General features: G+C 48.7%; 2 protein-coding genes across 4 annotated transcripts in view; one reads left to right on the top strand and one right to left on the bottom strand.

Moving 5' to 3' along the window:
* The window catches only part of LRP8 (LDL receptor related protein 8), an 82,758-nt gene that overhangs the window by 13,995 nt on the left and 51,989 nt on the right, over positions 1-16,774 (bottom strand). Inside the window, exons 6-14 of one of the 2 annotated variants that reach the window (XM_021710112.1) lie at positions 16,611-16,730; positions 16,413-16,538; positions 12,385-12,559; positions 10,161-10,388; positions 5,607-5,725; positions 5,222-5,361; positions 3,701-3,842; positions 2,566-2,718; positions 1,480-1,704 (exon numbers count right to left, since the gene is read on the bottom strand). In XM_021710112.1, the coding sequence (XP_021565787.1) occupies positions 1,480-1,704; positions 2,566-2,718; positions 3,701-3,842; positions 5,222-5,361; positions 5,607-5,725; positions 10,161-10,388; positions 12,385-12,559; positions 16,413-16,446 (1,216 nt within the window). In that variant the 5' untranslated portion in view covers positions 16,447-16,538; positions 16,611-16,730. The remainder of the gene's footprint in view (positions 1-1,479; positions 1,705-2,565; positions 2,719-3,700; positions 3,843-5,221; positions 5,362-5,606; positions 5,726-10,160; positions 10,389-12,384; positions 12,560-16,412; positions 16,539-16,610; positions 16,731-16,774) is intronic. The other variant, XM_021710113.1, reaches the window with a different exon arrangement.
* Positions 8,375-9,305, top strand: LOC103255436 (transcription factor BTF3 homolog 4-like). 2 transcript variants are annotated; one of them, XM_008053380.2, is made up of 2 exons: positions 8,379-8,600; positions 8,803-9,305. In XM_008053380.2, the coding sequence occupies exons 1-2, from the start codon at positions 8,433-8,435 to the stop codon at positions 8,869-8,871; spliced, it is 237 nt and encodes a 78-aa protein (XP_008051571.1). In that variant the 5' UTR covers positions 8,379-8,432; the 3' UTR covers positions 8,872-9,305. The 2 variants fall into 2 exon arrangements, with proteins under 2 accessions (XP_008051570.1, XP_008051571.1); XM_008053379.2 differs by having other exon boundaries at positions 8,375-9,300.

Here is a 16,774-nt window from a genome sequence, read left to right as displayed (position 1 = left end):
GCCATCTTCATTGTAACATGTGAACAGCACTTTATAGTTTAGAAAGTGGTTTTCCTTGGCACCCTCCTGGCATCCTCTGAGGTGTGAAGAGAAGCCACCATGGGCATTTGCTCCCAGTGAGGAGATGACGACCCCTGGCGATAGCCCAGATCCCACCCTTTCGGCGTATCTCTCTCAATGCGGCTCCAAGGGAATCTAACCATGAAGGGGAGAAAACGACTGCACTGCCAACAGGCTGGTGTGGAAATGCTACTGCCCGCTTGCTCTGGGCAAGAGTACACACTGGCCAGCAATATTAAACCCTAGAGCATGATGGAGCCAGTGGGAAGAGACTGGTCAGAGGCTGTGCCCCCAGGTGAAGGGAACCAGAATTCACTCTGTCCCACCTGCCTCACAAACTTCAGAAGAAGTGCTCCACGCTGGAAATTCAGCTTCTGCTGGCAAAACAGGTGCAATCAGAAAGATGCTGTGGGCTGGGCCCGGTGGATCTGCCTGTCATCCCAGCACTTGGGGAGGCCGAGGCAAGTAGACTGCCTGAGCCTGTGAGTTTGAGACCGGACTGGGCAACATGGTGAAACCTTGTCTCTATAATAAATAAATAAAAAATTAGCCAGGCATGGCAGCACATGCCTGTAGTTCTGGCTACTTGGAAGGCTGAGGCGGAAGGATCGCCGGAGTCCAGCAGGTCGAGGCTGCGGTGGCCGGGAGTGTGCCACTGCACTCCAGTCTGGGCAACAGAGTGAGACTCCAACTCAAAAAAAAAAAAAAAAAGAAAGGTGCTGCCAAGCTGCTTGGTTTCTGGACCATCCATGTATGGAGAAAAAAAAATTAAAAGATAGTTTATTCTTTTAAATGAACTCCCCCTGGCAGGTAACTCAATTAAAAAGGTATTTGCTGGTTAATGAGATAGAACATTTCTAGCAGTGACAATTATTGCTCCCAGTGATTTAATAAGTGGTGAACTTAATTATTTTCATTGTAGAGTTTGGAAAGAGGCATGAGCAGACCATAGTTGTAGATATTATTGTTTGTGGTACTAACTGAGGCTGCTGGGAACTGAGATCAGAGCTTTCCAAACCTGAAGGGCACCTCCTCATACCTACATAGGTAACTCAAGAAATAGACCTGCACACACCCCAGAATTAGCAGAGGCTGTGTGCGTGGGTGCTTCTGGTCACACTGCCTCCTGTGCTTTTCTTGGTAGTCTTGTGTAGCAGGCTGGGGAAAGGTTATTATTGCTTCCACTTTGTAGGGGAGGAAACTGAGGCTCAAAGACAGGAAGTAGCTTCCTTGCAGACTCCCTCTAAGGCAGGAGCACCCAGTCCTAAGTGTAGGCTGATACTCTTCTCCCTCTGCTGCCTCCTCAGAGATACACAGTATTCAGCTCTGGCATGTTCTTCTAGTCCCACATATGCCCCCATCCTGGCTTCCCTAGGACCCCTCCCATGTCACGAAAGAATGCAGAACTCATTTCCTTACAGTGCTGGGAGTGGTTGCTGGTTGCAGGGCCTGGGGTAGACGGGCTGATGCTGGAAGCCCTGGGGACACTAACTGAGCTTGGAACTGCAGCTGCCAGGCTTGGTGTCTCTGTGCTGTGGTTCTGGTAGGTGGGGTTGTGGACGGTGGTCCCAGGGGCTCTTGTGGTGGCAGGTAGTGTCCTCGTCGTGGTAGAGGCTAACGTCGTAGTTGAGGTAGATTGAGGTGCTGGAGGGGAAATACCACAGAGGTCACTTGGACAGAGAATTTTGTTGCTTTAGTGCCTAAGTTATTGCCTCTGAGTTATACTTAGGAACTCAGCCTCATGGCATAGCTTGAATGCCACTTCTGTGAAGCCTGTCCTAATCTCCCTGAATGGGCTGTGACCTTTTCTTGAGCTGAATCCTAAGTCTTTCACTTTGATTCAATAAAGATGAATCATTCAAACAATGGTGTAGAATTAGGTATGTGAAAAAGACTGGGGGAAGGGGAAATATATAAATCTAAAAGGATTTTACATTCATATTATACCATTAGGTTTAAATTCTTAACTCCACTTTAATCAGTTGAACCTGGAAATTTAAAATGATACAGCAGTCTTATGCTTAAATCAGAGGACTTGGCTACACAACAGGATTGGGAGAGGAATATAATTTATGTGGCTGAAGTATTAACTGACTATTAGTTCCAGTCATATTGCAAAGGGGCTTCGAGGAGGGTGTTAAGTTCTAGGTGGGAAGTAGGTAAGCACATAGTTATCTGCATATAAACAATAACTGAAGCCTTGGAGATTAAGTATTCTTAATGTGAGGCTTTCAAGGGGTTCCAGAAACCTCCTGAAACTGAATTTAAAATGTTTTGTTGTATACGTGCATTTTTTTGGTTGGGAATGAGAAGAGGAAGCCTGGGAAGGACCCTGTAGGCATGAACATTCAGGGAAGGTGAGAAAAAGAAGCCTGCACAGCCAGCAGGTAGCCAGAGAAGATGGAAGAAAACCAGGAGCATATTGTGTGCCAGAAGTCTGGGAAGATTTCAGCAGGGTCGGGTCTGGCGCTAGCAGGAGCCATCCCTCCTGGAAGCTCTGCTTACCTCGATAGCACCTCTTCATGTCTGGGCCCAGCCACATTGTGTCAGGACAGGCACATGTGTACTGGGGAGAGTGGCTGGAGATCTGAGGAGCAGGAAGGCACAGGTACTCACAGCCCCCGTTAGGCTGGGCACTCAGCTCGCAGGCATCTGCAGCTGGTGGCAGAGAGAGAGAGACAGCTGGGGCAGACAGGACATGCCAGGTCTTCCCATCTCCCGCGGATGAGGCCTCTCCCGTGTGGCTTGTTCAAAAAACTTTCCCTACTTCTTTTGTTGGGTACCTTCTAGCCCTGCATGTGATGTTGTATCCCCACACTCTCATTTACTCCTGGCAACAGTTCTGAGAGGTGGGTGTTATGTCCCAGATTGACTGATAAAGATATCTAGGCTCAAAGAGAACAAACTTGTCAAAGCTATACTCTAGGCATCTTGGACACAATTTAAATTAAGTTCTGTTGGACCCCAAAGCCCATAAGCCCATGGTTTTTGTTTTTTGTTTTTTCCTTTGCTACATGCTAAGTTTCTCATTTATATTTCTAGATCTAGACTCGGGCACCGATCTTATCTCCTTACCCTCCCTTGCTCTCCCACCTCCACCCTGGCAGCCAACTCCTTGGTTAGAATTAGAGTTAGCATGTCGAATGATAGAGGAGGGGGTAGCCTAGTAGTAGGATTCCTGGAGTCTACTCCCAACCAACAAGCTGACTTATTATATGGTCCTAGGGTACATTAGCTTACACTACTGCAAAATGGGTACAAATAGAAATTGAGATGCAATGTTTCATGGTGGAAGGAAAACCCAGATAGAGCTGAATTTAGGTTTCAGTTCTGCCACCTGCTAACATTATTTTACCTCTCTGAGCTTCAGTTTCCTCAACTGTTAAAAGAGAGAAATAATACTCACATTTTGCAGGACTGGTAGAAACAGGATATTTATATATTCATTTATACCCAGCCTTATTTCACAAAGAACTTGAGGTAAAAATGACACAAAATATACAATGACAAAGCACTTTACCAACAAGAGGAACTGTTGTTATTTTTTCTGAGGTGTTAAATTGAACATGAACACAGCCTGCCTAGTGGAGGGAGAGGACACAGGCAGGGGACCTGGGACCTAGGACCAGAGATGGCTCACCTCTTGGCTGTTTGAGCTCATGGAAGATGACAATGTCATGTGGGTTATTGAGGTTCTCAGCCAGGATGGAGATTTCCAGGCCGTTGAGCCGATTTGCACTGAAAATGGCCTCATTCTCCAGGTCTGTCCAGAACACCTTGTCCTGTGGGGTACAGATGCAGAGGATGGGAGGCCTAAAGTCTAAACCCATGATCTCAAGCTGAGGTCTCAGCCCTAAACCACAGTCACAAGAATGCCACTGAGCTGTCCTGCCCATGGATACACAGTGGGACTCTCAGCCTCTGATCTGTGATGTCCACTCTCCTGGTTCCCTTCTATCTTAGAGGATTATTCGGTTACTCTGTGCTTTGGCTTGAGGTTCACAAAGCTGCTTGTTAATGCTGAGTTAGGCCTGCTTCCTGGAGCCCAGCAGAAAGCCAAGGTTGGATCTCTATAGCTATTATCATTACTGAGGCCTGGGACCAAGATGGAGGGATGTGTGAGCTACTGAGGGCTGTCCCCTGCTGGGGCTCCTACAGCTGCTGGGTATGTACATACGAGTCCACACAGTTAGTCCAAACAAGCCTAGAAGTGCAACTCGGCAAATCCATTTACAAGTACAATTGTGCATCCTCACACAGATCTGGAAACATACCCAAATGTTCATCTACACACATAAAGGCACACTCATACCTTCATGAGCAGCCTAAATACGTCTTGGTGTCCATACTCACACTCATAAGCAACAGCACATGTAGGAATGAACACTTTTACCCTGATGCATGTATGCATCACATACTTTACATGCCACATATACACACAAGCGCATACACATGTCACATACACATGAAAGTAGGGGCTGAACTTAGAGGTGGAGCTTTGCCCGTAATTTCAGAGCCGTGCTGAGTTATGTTGTTGCAAGCAGATACTGCCAAGGCTCACCATAGACCATTGTCCCCTTGCTTTCCCTCCCCTTGGTGGCAGAGTTAGTTTCAGGGAAGAGAAGGGTGTGTGAGACCTTGGTTGGTTCTGACTTCCTCATTCCCGGAGGAGAAAGGTTGTTAGGGTCAGGGCACAGGAGGGTTTTGGCGCCTCACCTTCCTGGGAGCTTCCTGAGGACTAGGAAAGTATCTGAATCACTTCTGCGACTCCAGAGTCAGACAAAAGTGTGCTCAGCTGAACAGCATCTCTCAGCCATTTCCTACAGTCGATGTATAACCCTCTTCCCTTCCTCCATTTGTTGGGCACTTTCTGTATATGTGGTACAGTGCTGTGTGCTGAGGGCACAAAGGGGAAACATACATGCATCGCAGCTCACATGAGAGGGGTCTTGGGAAGAGAGCACAGAAAAGACCATCCAGCAGACAGCAGGCTGCAAAGCCTTCGTAAGCAGGCAGCTCACAAATTGTGTACAATCAAGTCAGTTGGCTTCCTAGTTCCTTTGCTTCCACTTGGGCAGGCCTCAGGGTGTTGTCCTATTTGAACAAAACTTTTCTAGGCCCCAGCTTCCTCATGGGGCCATGCCTCCACTCACGGACTCACCTCAAATACAGCTATGCCAAAAGGGTGGCTCAGGAAGTCGGTGGAGGAAATCAGGATCTTTCTGTTGCCTCCACTGAAGTCAATGCTGGACAGCTGGTGCAGCTTGGAGTCTACCCAGTACAAGCGCTGGTTCAGCAAATCTTGGGAAGGGAGACGGGAGGAGGGATAAGGCCATGGCCTGGGACCCTGCGTGGAGCTCCACTCCTCTGGACCCCCTCCCTGCCCACATCTCCAGGCCTCAGACTGAGGCCAGCCTGGGGCAGCTGTCGGGGAACAGAGGCACTGGCTCTAGGAGGAGGCCCAGACGCAAGACCTGTGGAGTTCCAGGCAGTGGTCAGGACCTGGGGCTAGGACAGGCTCCCAACCCAGGAAAGGCCAGGCTCACCTAGGGTGATTCCGTTGGGCCATTCAATATTGTCTGACACCAGTGTTCGCCGCGCCACACCGTTGAGCCCAGACTTCTCAATCTTGGCCTGGTACCCCCAGTCAGACCAATACATGAACCTAAAAGAAAAAAGAACCCAAGATGGCTTCTTGTTGGGGACATGATTGGGTGGGCTGAGTCACCAGGGCTTAGTGACCCACTGAACAGTTGAAGATGATGCTTAGGGAGGACTGGGAAGACCTCAAATCTTTTGGAGCCATCAAATATTAGAATGAACAGGCATTTGGCCTTCATCTCATTTGAGACCTCGGGGAAGCCTGTATTCTCTGAGACTGCACCCAGCCCCAGCGGTGCAGCCTGTGAACCCACCTCTCCCATGCTGCAGCTCTAACAACAGCCTTAGAGTGTCAGTGTGGGAACAGCCCCCCCGTAAGCCTTCTCTTCCCAGTTTACAGAGGAGAAGGTGGGTGGCCTTCCTAACTTGGGTAGCCCTTCCTGCTCCTGTCTCTTCAGGTCTACTAGGGCAGGTAGCAGCCCAGTGTTACTCATCCAAGACGGTACATTAGGCCTTACCCACTCCTCTGTCAACAGTCCCTTTATGAAACACTCCATCACCAAGGCTGGCTTGCTCACGGCCACTCCAGCGCTGACCTGCTGGGCTCCGGCAATCCTTCCACCTCAGCCTTCTAAGTAGCTGGAACTACAGGCACATGGTACCATGCCTGGCTAATTTTTTGATGTATTGTAGAGATAAAGTCTCACCAAGTTGCCCAGGCTGTTCTCAAACCCATGGGCTCAGGCAATCCTCTCACCTTGGCTTTCCAAAGTGCTGGGATTACAGGCTTGAGCCACTGCACCCAGCCTCCAGTTATCTTAAGCTGAGTATTCGGTGGGTTTCCTGCTGGGACCCTGACAGATCCACAATGGGCTGGTGTAACTGTATGGTTTGGGGGCGGGGCATAGCAGTTGCAGCACCAGGTCTGCATGGGAGCAGACAGGAAACAGGGTGAAGTGAGGGTTAAGTGAGATGGCTCAGAATCTGTCAAAATGCTGCACCTGAAAACGGCCAGTAAATGGCAGCTATCAGTCACTTCCCAAAGCCTCACATACCCTCCCGCATGGCCACTGCCCTCACCTGAAAAAGAGGGTTTTCTATTCCTGTTATACAATTAAGGGAACAGCAGTAGGAAGAAGCTAGGGATTCTGGTAAACTTAACATGACACTGACAACTGCTAAAAAGTGATGCCATCTCAGGACATCCTCACTGAGGGAGAGAGGGGTTCTGTTCCAAATCCCTCTCTCCCTCAAAACTGAGGTGTGGCCAGAGCAGGGCGGCCTAGGTGGTGAGGGCCCAGAGACTACATGCAGCAAGGGTGGGAGGAAGGTGGGTAGTCAGGGACAGAGCAGACCCTGTGATCTTGATCCTCCAAGCTCGCTGGCTGTTCTGCAGGGCAGGGGAGAGATATGTTTTATGTAACTCCAGAGGCCAGTGGAGAAAGTTACTGGGAGACAGATTTGGGACTATGAGGGAAAAAAAAAAAAAACACTTTTTTTTTTTCTTTAGAGAGAAGAAAACATGTTTTGTTACATTCTGAGTAATTTCCTTTGAAAAAGCAAAACACTTTCCAAGAGCCACTGACAATCAAACTAGATTTCTCCCACATCTTAGATGAAAATGTGTGTTATTACTCGTGCATAATCTGATCCAAACAATTCCTTGCCTTCAGTTTGTTTTTTGTATTTCCTTATGTAAGCAAAAATTAATACACTCAGACAAGAAAGAAATAAGTTAAATTATTTTTACTGCTTCTCTTTAGTATGTACAATACGTCTTCTTTACCTCTCAATGACATGTAAAACAGTTAGAGAAAAACACAAATAAATACCCATGGGAAAAAAAGACAACTATCTCAAGGAAAGGCTGTCTGCTTTGGGGGCTTGCCTTGGCCTCCTCTTTCCCTGGCACTTGCTGGGTACCAGGGGATCTGGTCTGTCCCTTCCCCATACCCACTGGATGCCAGCTTACCCTGACCAGGAGTCTCAGGAGTTTCCCAGCTGAGCTGAAAGCAAGCTTCCCAGGTGAACATTCTAGTGTGCATGCTTTCTCCACATCTTGAGGAGGGTAGCTCCCGGTGGGAAAAAGCCCTGTTTTCATGTCCAGTCCAGAGAGCTTCTGGAAACCTCTAGTGTATGCAGATGATTTGAAGATTGTATTTGTGTGTTAATTTGTCAACTGGCTTATCAGAGAAGTTCAAAGCCTACTTTAAAAAGTGTTGGTTATTCCCACAACTTGGCTATTGTAAGCAGCCAAGAATGCAATGAACAATGGGGTATTCATATCTCTGCAATTCTTTTGTATAAATGCCTCGAATTGGGATTGCCGAATCATATGGTAGTTCTATTTTTAACTTGTGAGAAACCTTCTTCCTTTTCTCCCCGGTGGCCATACTATGTTGCATTCCCACCAACCGTGAACATGGATTCCAGTTTCGCCACATTCTTATCAACACTTGTTGTCATCTGTTTTTTGGATAGTAGCCATCCTAACAGGTGTGAGGTAATATCACACTGTGGTTTTGATCTGAATTTCCCTGATGATTAGAGAGATGTTGAACATCCTTTCATATACCTGTCAGCCATTTGTACATCTTCTTTGGAGAAATCTCTATTCAAGGCTTTAGTCTGTTTTAAAAAATTGGTTATTAGTTTTTGTTTTTGCTACTGAGTTATAGAAGCTCCTTACATATTTTGAAAATTAACTCCTGATCTTGCTCTTGCTGCATGCTGGTGTGGAGGATCCTCCCTGCTTCAGATTTACCAACAGCATGAATCAAGAAAAGTTAGCCAAACTTCAGGCTCAGGTCCAGATAGAGGGCGAGGGTACAGCTCGCAGAAAGAAGAAGGTGGTACACAGAACAGCTACAGCTGATGACAAAAAGCTCCAAAGTTCTCTTAAAAAGCTGGCTGTGAACAATATAGCTGGTATTGAAGAGGTGAACATGATTAAAGATGATGGGACAGTTATTCATTTCAACAATCCCAAAGTCCAGGCTTCCCTCTCTGCTAACACCTTTGCAATTACTGGTCATGCAGAAGCCAAACCAATCACAGAAATGCTTCCTGGAATATTAAGTCAGCTTGGTGCTGACAGCTTAACACGCCTTAGGAAGTTAGCTGAACAGTTCCCGCGGCAAGTCTTGGATAGCAAAGCACCAAAACCAGAAGACATTGATGAAGAGGATGATGATGTTCCAGATCTCGTAGAAAATTCTGATGAGGCCTCAAAGAATGAAGCTAACTAAAATTTTTTTCTGGTTTTTGGAAGCTGGCATGGACTAGATTTAACAAATCAGCTATGTGGTTCCAAAGTTTTACAGACACGGAGAACATCACCTGTTACTAGTTCAATAATATAAATATTTTGTATATTAATAATGCTGTTTATTCAGCATTTTTCAGTCATTTGATTGTGCTTTTTGCACTTCTTCCCAGATCTATTCTCTTGGTCAAACTATGAAGTACTGGTGCAGTTTGAGGGTGTTTTGGTTTTTGATTCTGGCTTTTTGTTTTTGTTGGGATCTTTTTGGTGTATGTATGTTTATGTATGCGTGTGGGTATGTGTGTATACAGTGGAGAGCAAATTGGAAAACAGTTCTATTTATCCTCCTCCTTCCTCCAGTAGAAAACAAATCTTTACAAAAAAAAGGAAATTAACTCCTTACTACATACATTGTTTGAAAATAGTTTCTTCCATTCTACAGGTTGCCTTTTACTCTGCTGGTTGTTTCTTTTGCACTATAGAAGCTTTTATGTTTGATGTAGTCTCACTTGTCTGTTTTTGCTTTTGTTGCCTGTGTAACCAATGTTATAAAGCTTTTCACTTAGATTTTCTTCTAAGGTTTTTATAGTTTCAGGTCTTGCATTTAAATTTCCATCAAGGGATTAATTAATAAAGAAAATGTGGTGTGTGTGTGTGTGTGTGTGTGTGTGTGTGTGTGTGTGTGTGTATGATATATAATAAAATATTATTCTGGCCAGGCACAGTGGCTCACGTCTGTAATCCCAGTACTTTGGCAACTGAGGCAAAAGGACTGCCTGAGTCCAGGAATTCAAGATTGGCCTGAAAAACCCCACTTTCTAATGGGCAAAGCTGCCACACAATGAAATGGGCTCTATAAGAAGTAATGAGCTGTCTGTCTCTGGAAGTATGTGAGCAGCTGCCAGATACCCAACCGCAGCAGCCTGAGAAAAGTCTTCCTCCCCCAGGAGCTTCTATTAGACAATTGCTAGAGCTCTGAGATACTCTGATTCTGTGATATAATGAACGAGCAGGAGAGTCCAGGGAGAACCCTGGTGACCAGTGTCCAAAGAACCCTAGGCTGGGGATGAACAGGACGAGAGACATGCCCAGACTTTCCTCCCTATGGCCTGTGTCTGAACAGCCCAGAGCCACCCAGAGCCTTCTAGAGCCTTCAAGATAGTCCTTGTGACGGAGGGCTGAGGACTGAGTACCTATGGTGGGAGAATGGGAAGTCTGGGGTAGGGACACTCACCCTCGCAGGGGGTCAACAGCGATGGCCCGGGGTTCACTGAGGTTATGGCTGAAGAGAGTACATCGGCGGCTTCCGTCCACTGTGGCCACTGAGATGGTCTTATTGCCTGAGTCGGTCCAGTAGATGTGCTTGTGCACCCAGTCGACCGCCAGGCCCTCGGGAGAGTGCAGCTGCTCATCAATGAGGACCTTCTGCTCTGCCAGCTCACTGGCCTTGTCCATGTAAGCGCTTAGGAGAAACCAGAGACGGCTATGGGGCAGATGTTCACCCATGGGCCCATCTGGAGCTGCCTGTGCTTCCTTCCCCTTGAACCATGGCAGTGGGTTTTAGAGGAGCTGGCTAATGTCCATTCAACACATTCTCTGGGCCACCGGGGCAGTAGACAGGCTTGAATCAGCCAGTCTCTAGCCTGGAAGAGCTGCTTAGTGGTGACAGAGTGAGCCAAATATAATACAACGTGATTATTAAAAGCACTAGAGGCTATGGCAGCAGAGACATGGAGACTACATCACCCTGGAGGGTGGGAAAAGGCTTTGCAGCTGAGTCCCGAAGGACTAGTTCATCAGGAGCACAAAGTACAGAAAGCCATTCAGGGAAAGGGAACAGCACATGTGAGTGATCAGAGGTGAGTATGATCTTGAATAGTTAGGTCCTCAGCGGGGGCAGAGCTGGGTATGTGGGATGTAGGACTGGAGATACTTGTAGGGAGGAACCACATTCTGACAGGCTCTGAGCGCCATGCTAAGGAATTAGGATTCTCTCTCCATGGCGTAACTGAGCAGATCAGAGGACAGAGTCAAATGGGCATGTTAGGTCACTGTGGCACGGGTGGATTGAAAGGAGCGGGAATGAAGGCAGAGAAACTGGTTAGGAGGCTGTTCCAGCATCCGGGTGAGAGGTGAACGGAGAGCAGGGCTGATCGTAGACGTGTAGGAGGCAACATTATCAGGACTGGGTTTCCCAAATGTTGTCTCCCCAAGGTTTCCTTCTCTCCTACACCCCCTCTCTGGCTGATTCGCTCTGTAGTGCTCACTGCCATCCACAACACTGACTTTCCAGCTCCAACAGCTCTCCTAAATTCCAGGCTGTAAAGCCAACCAGCTCTCCTTGAATGTCCCCTGGACACCTTGAACTCAACATGTCCACGGCTACTCATTCCCATTCCCCTCCCGTTCGCCGCCAGCCAGACTGCCCAGCCCACGACCTCTGATCCCCTCCAGTGCTTCTCATCAGAGAACAGGACCACCATCCATGAAGCCTCCGAAGCTGGAGACCTCAAATTTCCCAGATTAACCTGGGAGTGAATGCTGACTCTTCCTCCTTCAGCCCCTTATCGAGTCTGTCATCAAATCCTGCCTCTTTGACTCGACACAGCTGCTGGACAGGCACTGCTCTAGCTGTTTCTGGGTGTATAAGGGAGAACCACACGTGCCTTTGCGGGGAGGCAGGAATCTAGGTGTAGGCGAGCAGCTCTTGGCATGTCTGCTTCCATCCACTCGTCCACCCACCCAGCCCATCATTCCTTCAACAGTGACCCAGTGTCTACCTAGTGCCTGGTCACTGGCAGTCCTACCCAGTGGATCTCAGGACAAATAAAGGACGTGACCCAAAGGGGCCTGGACATGCAGGGAGATAGGCTGGTAGCATCTGAGAAAGACCTAAGGAGAAAACCTCCTCGAGGGTGGGAAGCGCTTCCCAGGTGCCAGGGTCCACCGACTGTGGGGTCACACACAGTGTGAGGCTGGCCTAGGGGTAGACCCATTCTGGAAGAGATCCCAAGTCCCCAGATTGTGTCCAGGGCCTCTTCTGTATGCTTCCCTCCTGATCATCACAATGGATGTCAATGTGTTCTGAGTGGGACCCTCTGGGCAGGGACCAGGTCTGGGTCATCTTCAAGTCCCAGGATTCAACACACAGATATGTGAGCTGCTTTGAGAGTTTAAGTTTCTTCCTTTCCACCCTGGGGCAGTGTTTCCCGTGTCTTGCACCTCTCCACTGGGCCACCAGAGGTCAGACAAAGCCCAGGTGTTTGGGGCTCAATGTTACCCCCACGGAGCCCTCAGTAGAGGGTGAAGCTGCATCCAAATCCGCTGTGACCCCGCATCCCTTCCCAAGCCCCAGCTCCGTCCCTAGACACCCTGAAAGCTGAGGCCAACCTCCTCCTGTCTTCAGCCACTCCTTGCCCCGCCTCCCCCGGCTTAGCTGCAGGGGACATGCCACTTACCTGTAGATCTTACGGTAGGAGAGGTCACACCAGTAGATGCGATTGGTGGCAACTTCGACATCGAGTGCCACAACGTTCTTGAGCATGGGGATAAGGCGTGAGTAGTCCCGCTTCACCAGGTCTATCCTCCGCACCTCGTGCCGGTTGGTGAAGATGAGGGACGGGCTCTTGCCGGCTGCCATGAGGGAAGGTGGGGAGAGAAGGGGTCAGCGCAAGAGGCAGGGAGTCTGGAGACCAAAACTCTGCCACTGCTTTGCTGGGTGAGACAGCATTTGCCTACGTGATGGAGATGAGAATTCCTACTTCACAGGTTAGAGGAGCAGATGACAGAACGAGTCCCAAGTGTGTACGATGCAAAGCACCACACGTGACAGAAGATGATGATGATTATATTATTATTTTTGCGTTGGAGTCTCACTCTGTTGCCCAGGCTGGAGTGCAGTGGCACAACCTCGGCCACCGCAGCCTCAAGCTGCTGGGCTCAGGCGATCATTCTGCCTCAGCCTTCCAAGTAGCTGAAACTGCAGGCATGTACCACCACACTCAGCTAATTTTTTTATTTCTTGTAAACATGAGGTCTTGCCAAGTTGCCCAGGCTGGTCTCGAGCCCCTGGGCTCAGGCAATCCTCTCGCCTCGGCCTCCCAAAGTGCTGGGATTACAGGCTTCAGTCATCATGCCAGGCAGGTTTTTAAATTATTTTTATCAGATACAACCTTCCCCCAAATATTTTCTGAATCCCCATTTCCTCTGTAGGCCTGCACTGAGGGCCTTCCACAGCAAGGCCCTAAGCTCCCGGTCCGGCCTCATCCACTCACCCTCTAACATACTTAGACTCCAGCCACTAGACTATCTGTCATTGCCTAGGCCTGGAAGGGCTTTGCCGCCAAAGGGCCTTTGCTCAAGTTGCCTTTCCACCTAGTATGCATTTCTTTCCATCAGCTGCCACCTGCTCTGCTTGGGCTCTACTGCCATAGGAACCACCTGGCCCGGCACAGTGGCTCATACCTGTAATCCTAGCACTTTGGAAGGCCAAGGCAGGCGGACTGCTTGAGTCTAGGAATTCAAGACCAGCTGGGCAATATAGTGAGACCTCGTCTCTACAAAAAATTAGCCAGACGTTGTGACGCACACCTATAGTCCCAGCTACTCAGGAGAGAAGGATCACCTGAGTCCAGGTCGAGGCTGCAGTGAGCCATGATTATGCCACTGCACTCCAGTGTGGGTGACACAGTGCGACTCCAACTCAAAAAAATAAATAAATAAATAGGAAAACGAAAGAGCTACCTGAACAAGTAAGTGTCTTAGAGAGATAACTCAGGATGGAGGACAGACATCAGAGCCAACACTGGAGGGAGGAGGCACTCAGGGAGGTTATTGTGAGTCTTCACTTTATGCAAAGTGTTTCTCACAAGAGATGAAGTTGGAGAGATCGGGAGGGACCAGATCATGCAGGGTTCTGTGAGCTGGGGGATGAGTCTGTCTTCTATCCTGAGCCAGTGGCAGAGATGGAACATGTATGATGCACGACAGATTATACACATGCAGTGGAGACAACACACAACTCCCCATGTATACACAAAACCCATTTTAGACTCAGTGACCTAGACAGTCCCGGCTACTCTCCGTTGGAAGATTACTGTCCCACAGGCCGGTGTGGGCCAAGCACCAGCTCCCACGGGCTGGTTTTAGACGCACTGGGCCACTCTTAGGCACCAACACTGAGTGGCAGCTTGTAGCAACACCGGCCCCTGAAGCTGCCTGTGTTTTCGCCCATTCCTGTTTCCCGGCGGACACTTCTGCTGGCCACCTGGTGCCTGTCACTGTGCATCTGTGCCAGGCTAGTGTGTTCCCTGGGGGCAGGGAAGGACCAGCACAGAGCCATGTAGGGCCTGGCACTGGGTGTGTGACTTGTGTGTTGGGATGGATGCTATTTCAAAGCAGGGTGGAGGTGAGATGAGGGTGTGGTACATAGCACAGAAAACGAGCTGAAAGTGCCGGAAGGGGCATGGAGGAGAGCTGGGTTCCAGGCCAGCTCTGCCGCTGACAGACTGTGGCTTTTCTCACCCCAAAATGAGAGCAATAACACTTTTCCTCCATGAAGGCAGGAGCTGGGCTGAAGGGGCATGTTAAAATGATTCTAAATGACAGCTGTGTCTGTGACAGGGACCCTGTGTGTTATGTGAGATTTTGAGTAAGCCACTTTAGATACTCGTGTGGATTTTGTGAACACATGGGTATTGTGTTGTCTCCACTTCCCATATATGGCCTGTGTCATTTATTACATGTGTCTTATGTGGGGGCAAGAACAGGTTCTATGTTCCATGTGATGTACTAGTGCATGTGTCATGTATCGTATAATCTGGGTGGTATGCTTTTGAGGCTTACTGTGTTATAATTGATGTATTGCATATTGGATTTGTGCATATGAAATCAACTTCCATAACCAACTGCCTAGTCAGTCTCTCCACTTGGACATCTAAACAGTTTTCTTAAACTTAACACGTCCAAAACAGCCTAATAATCCCCCAGATCTGCTTCTCTCACCACCTTCCCCAAGTCTATAAATAACAATTCCATTTTTTCCCACTGAAAACCTTGAAGTCATCATTGATCTATGAGCAGATCTTGTTGGCAGCCTGCGCATGCTATGTGCGGTCTGCCTACTCTCGTTCTCCCGCTGCAGCACTGTGGGGCTATGGGCAGCCCCCTTACTCTCTTCTGATGGCCACAGTAACCTCTCAAGTAGGCCCTGCTTCCCCCACTGCCCGGCAGTCTGGCAGCCTGTTCTCGACACTGCAGTCACAGGAGCCTGGGAAAACAGCACTCTCTGTCCCTCCTCGATTCAAAAGCCCCAGTGCTTCCCCACAGTATAGAGTGAAATCCAGAACCAGCCCTTACAAAGAAGGCCCTTTGGGATCTGCCCCAAGCCACCTCTCTGACTTCATCTTTTTCTAGTTTCCTTGTTCTAACTGCACCACCTTCCTCACTGTTCTTTGAAAACACCAGGCATGTTCCCGCCCTAGGGCTTCTGCAGTTTCCTGCAGCCTGAAATGCTGTTCCTGCGATGACTGTGTGACTCCCTCTCTCACCTCCCTCACTTTCTTTACTCAAAGGCCACCTTTTCCATGAGGGTGTTCCTGACCATTCTATTTAAAACTATAACCCACTGCCTTGCTGGACTTCCTTGTTCCCATTCTCCACATTATAGTTCTCCCTAGCCCTTATTGTCATCTTCCATGCACTCTATCTATCTATCTGATTTCTAGTCTGTCTCACCAATTAGAATATAAGTACCCTGAGGGCCGACAGAGATTTGTATCAGTTTTGCTTACTGCTGAATTCCCAGTGCCTCTAACAGTGTTCGGATTTCAGTAGAAACAACTGAGCCAAATGAATGGATTCAGCTGACTGAATTGAGCATGTGTAGCTCTTTGTGTGGGCTGCCTAAGCTTGTGTGTAGTCTGTGGTCCAAGTTTGTGTCTGGACATTCTGTTGTGAGTGGAATCCCTGGGCTATATTGGGTGGCTCTATAAAATGTCTGGGTGGGTGTTTGTGTGTGCATTGTGTATTTTCTTTTCTTTTCTTTTTTTTTGAGTCAGAGTCTTATTCTGTTGCCCAGGATGGAGTGCAATAGCATGATCTCCGCTAGTGCAACCTCGACCTGCTAGACTCAGGCGACCCTTCTGCCACAGCCTCCCAAGTAAATGGAACTACAGGTGTGAGCCACCACACCCAGCTAATTTTTTTAAAAATTGTAGAGATGAGGTCTCCTTATGTTGCCTAGGTTGTTCCTGAACCCCTGGGCTTAAGTAATCCTCCCGCCTCAGCCTCCCAAAGTACTGGGATTATAGGTGTGAGCCACCGTGCCAGGCCTTGTGTGGCATATATTTATGTTTTGAGCACTGTGTGTGCCACCTGCTTTCTATGTGTGTGTGCACGCCTGCATGTCCGCTCCTCACATATGTGGAGGCATGCTGCTTCCTGTATCCCGTTCAGAACTGTTCCCCTGCCTTGGGGGCATCCATACCAACAGCCTTGCAGTTCTTGGTCAGTATGTCCATCTCATAGCCAGGGTAGCACTCGCACTTAAAGTAGCCCTTGTAATTGACACAGATCTGGCTGCAGGCATCTGGGTCCTGGCACTCGTCGATGTCTGCAGGGAGGAGCAGGGGTAAGAACGGGCAGGAGGCTTTGCCTCTGCTTGGGGTGCAGGGGGAGGTCTCACCGCCACAGGTCTTCTGGTCCAGGAGCCGGAAGCCCGCTGGGCACGTGCATTCAAAGCCAATCTTGAGGTCAGTGCAGATGTGAGAACAGCCGCCATTGTTGTGCAGACACTCGTTCAGCCCTGGGGAGGGACACAGGCTCCTGAAGGTCCAGGAGCCCAGAAGG

This window comes from Carlito syrichta, unplaced genomic scaffold (assembly GCF_000164805.1).
Source record: "Carlito syrichta isolate Samal-C Ts95f unplaced genomic scaffold, Tarsius_syrichta-2.0.1 Scaffold288140, whole genome shotgun sequence".
NCBI lineage: Eukaryota > Metazoa > Chordata > Mammalia > Primates > Tarsiidae > Carlito > Carlito syrichta.
This window is presented reverse-complemented; position numbering and strand designations above follow the sequence as displayed.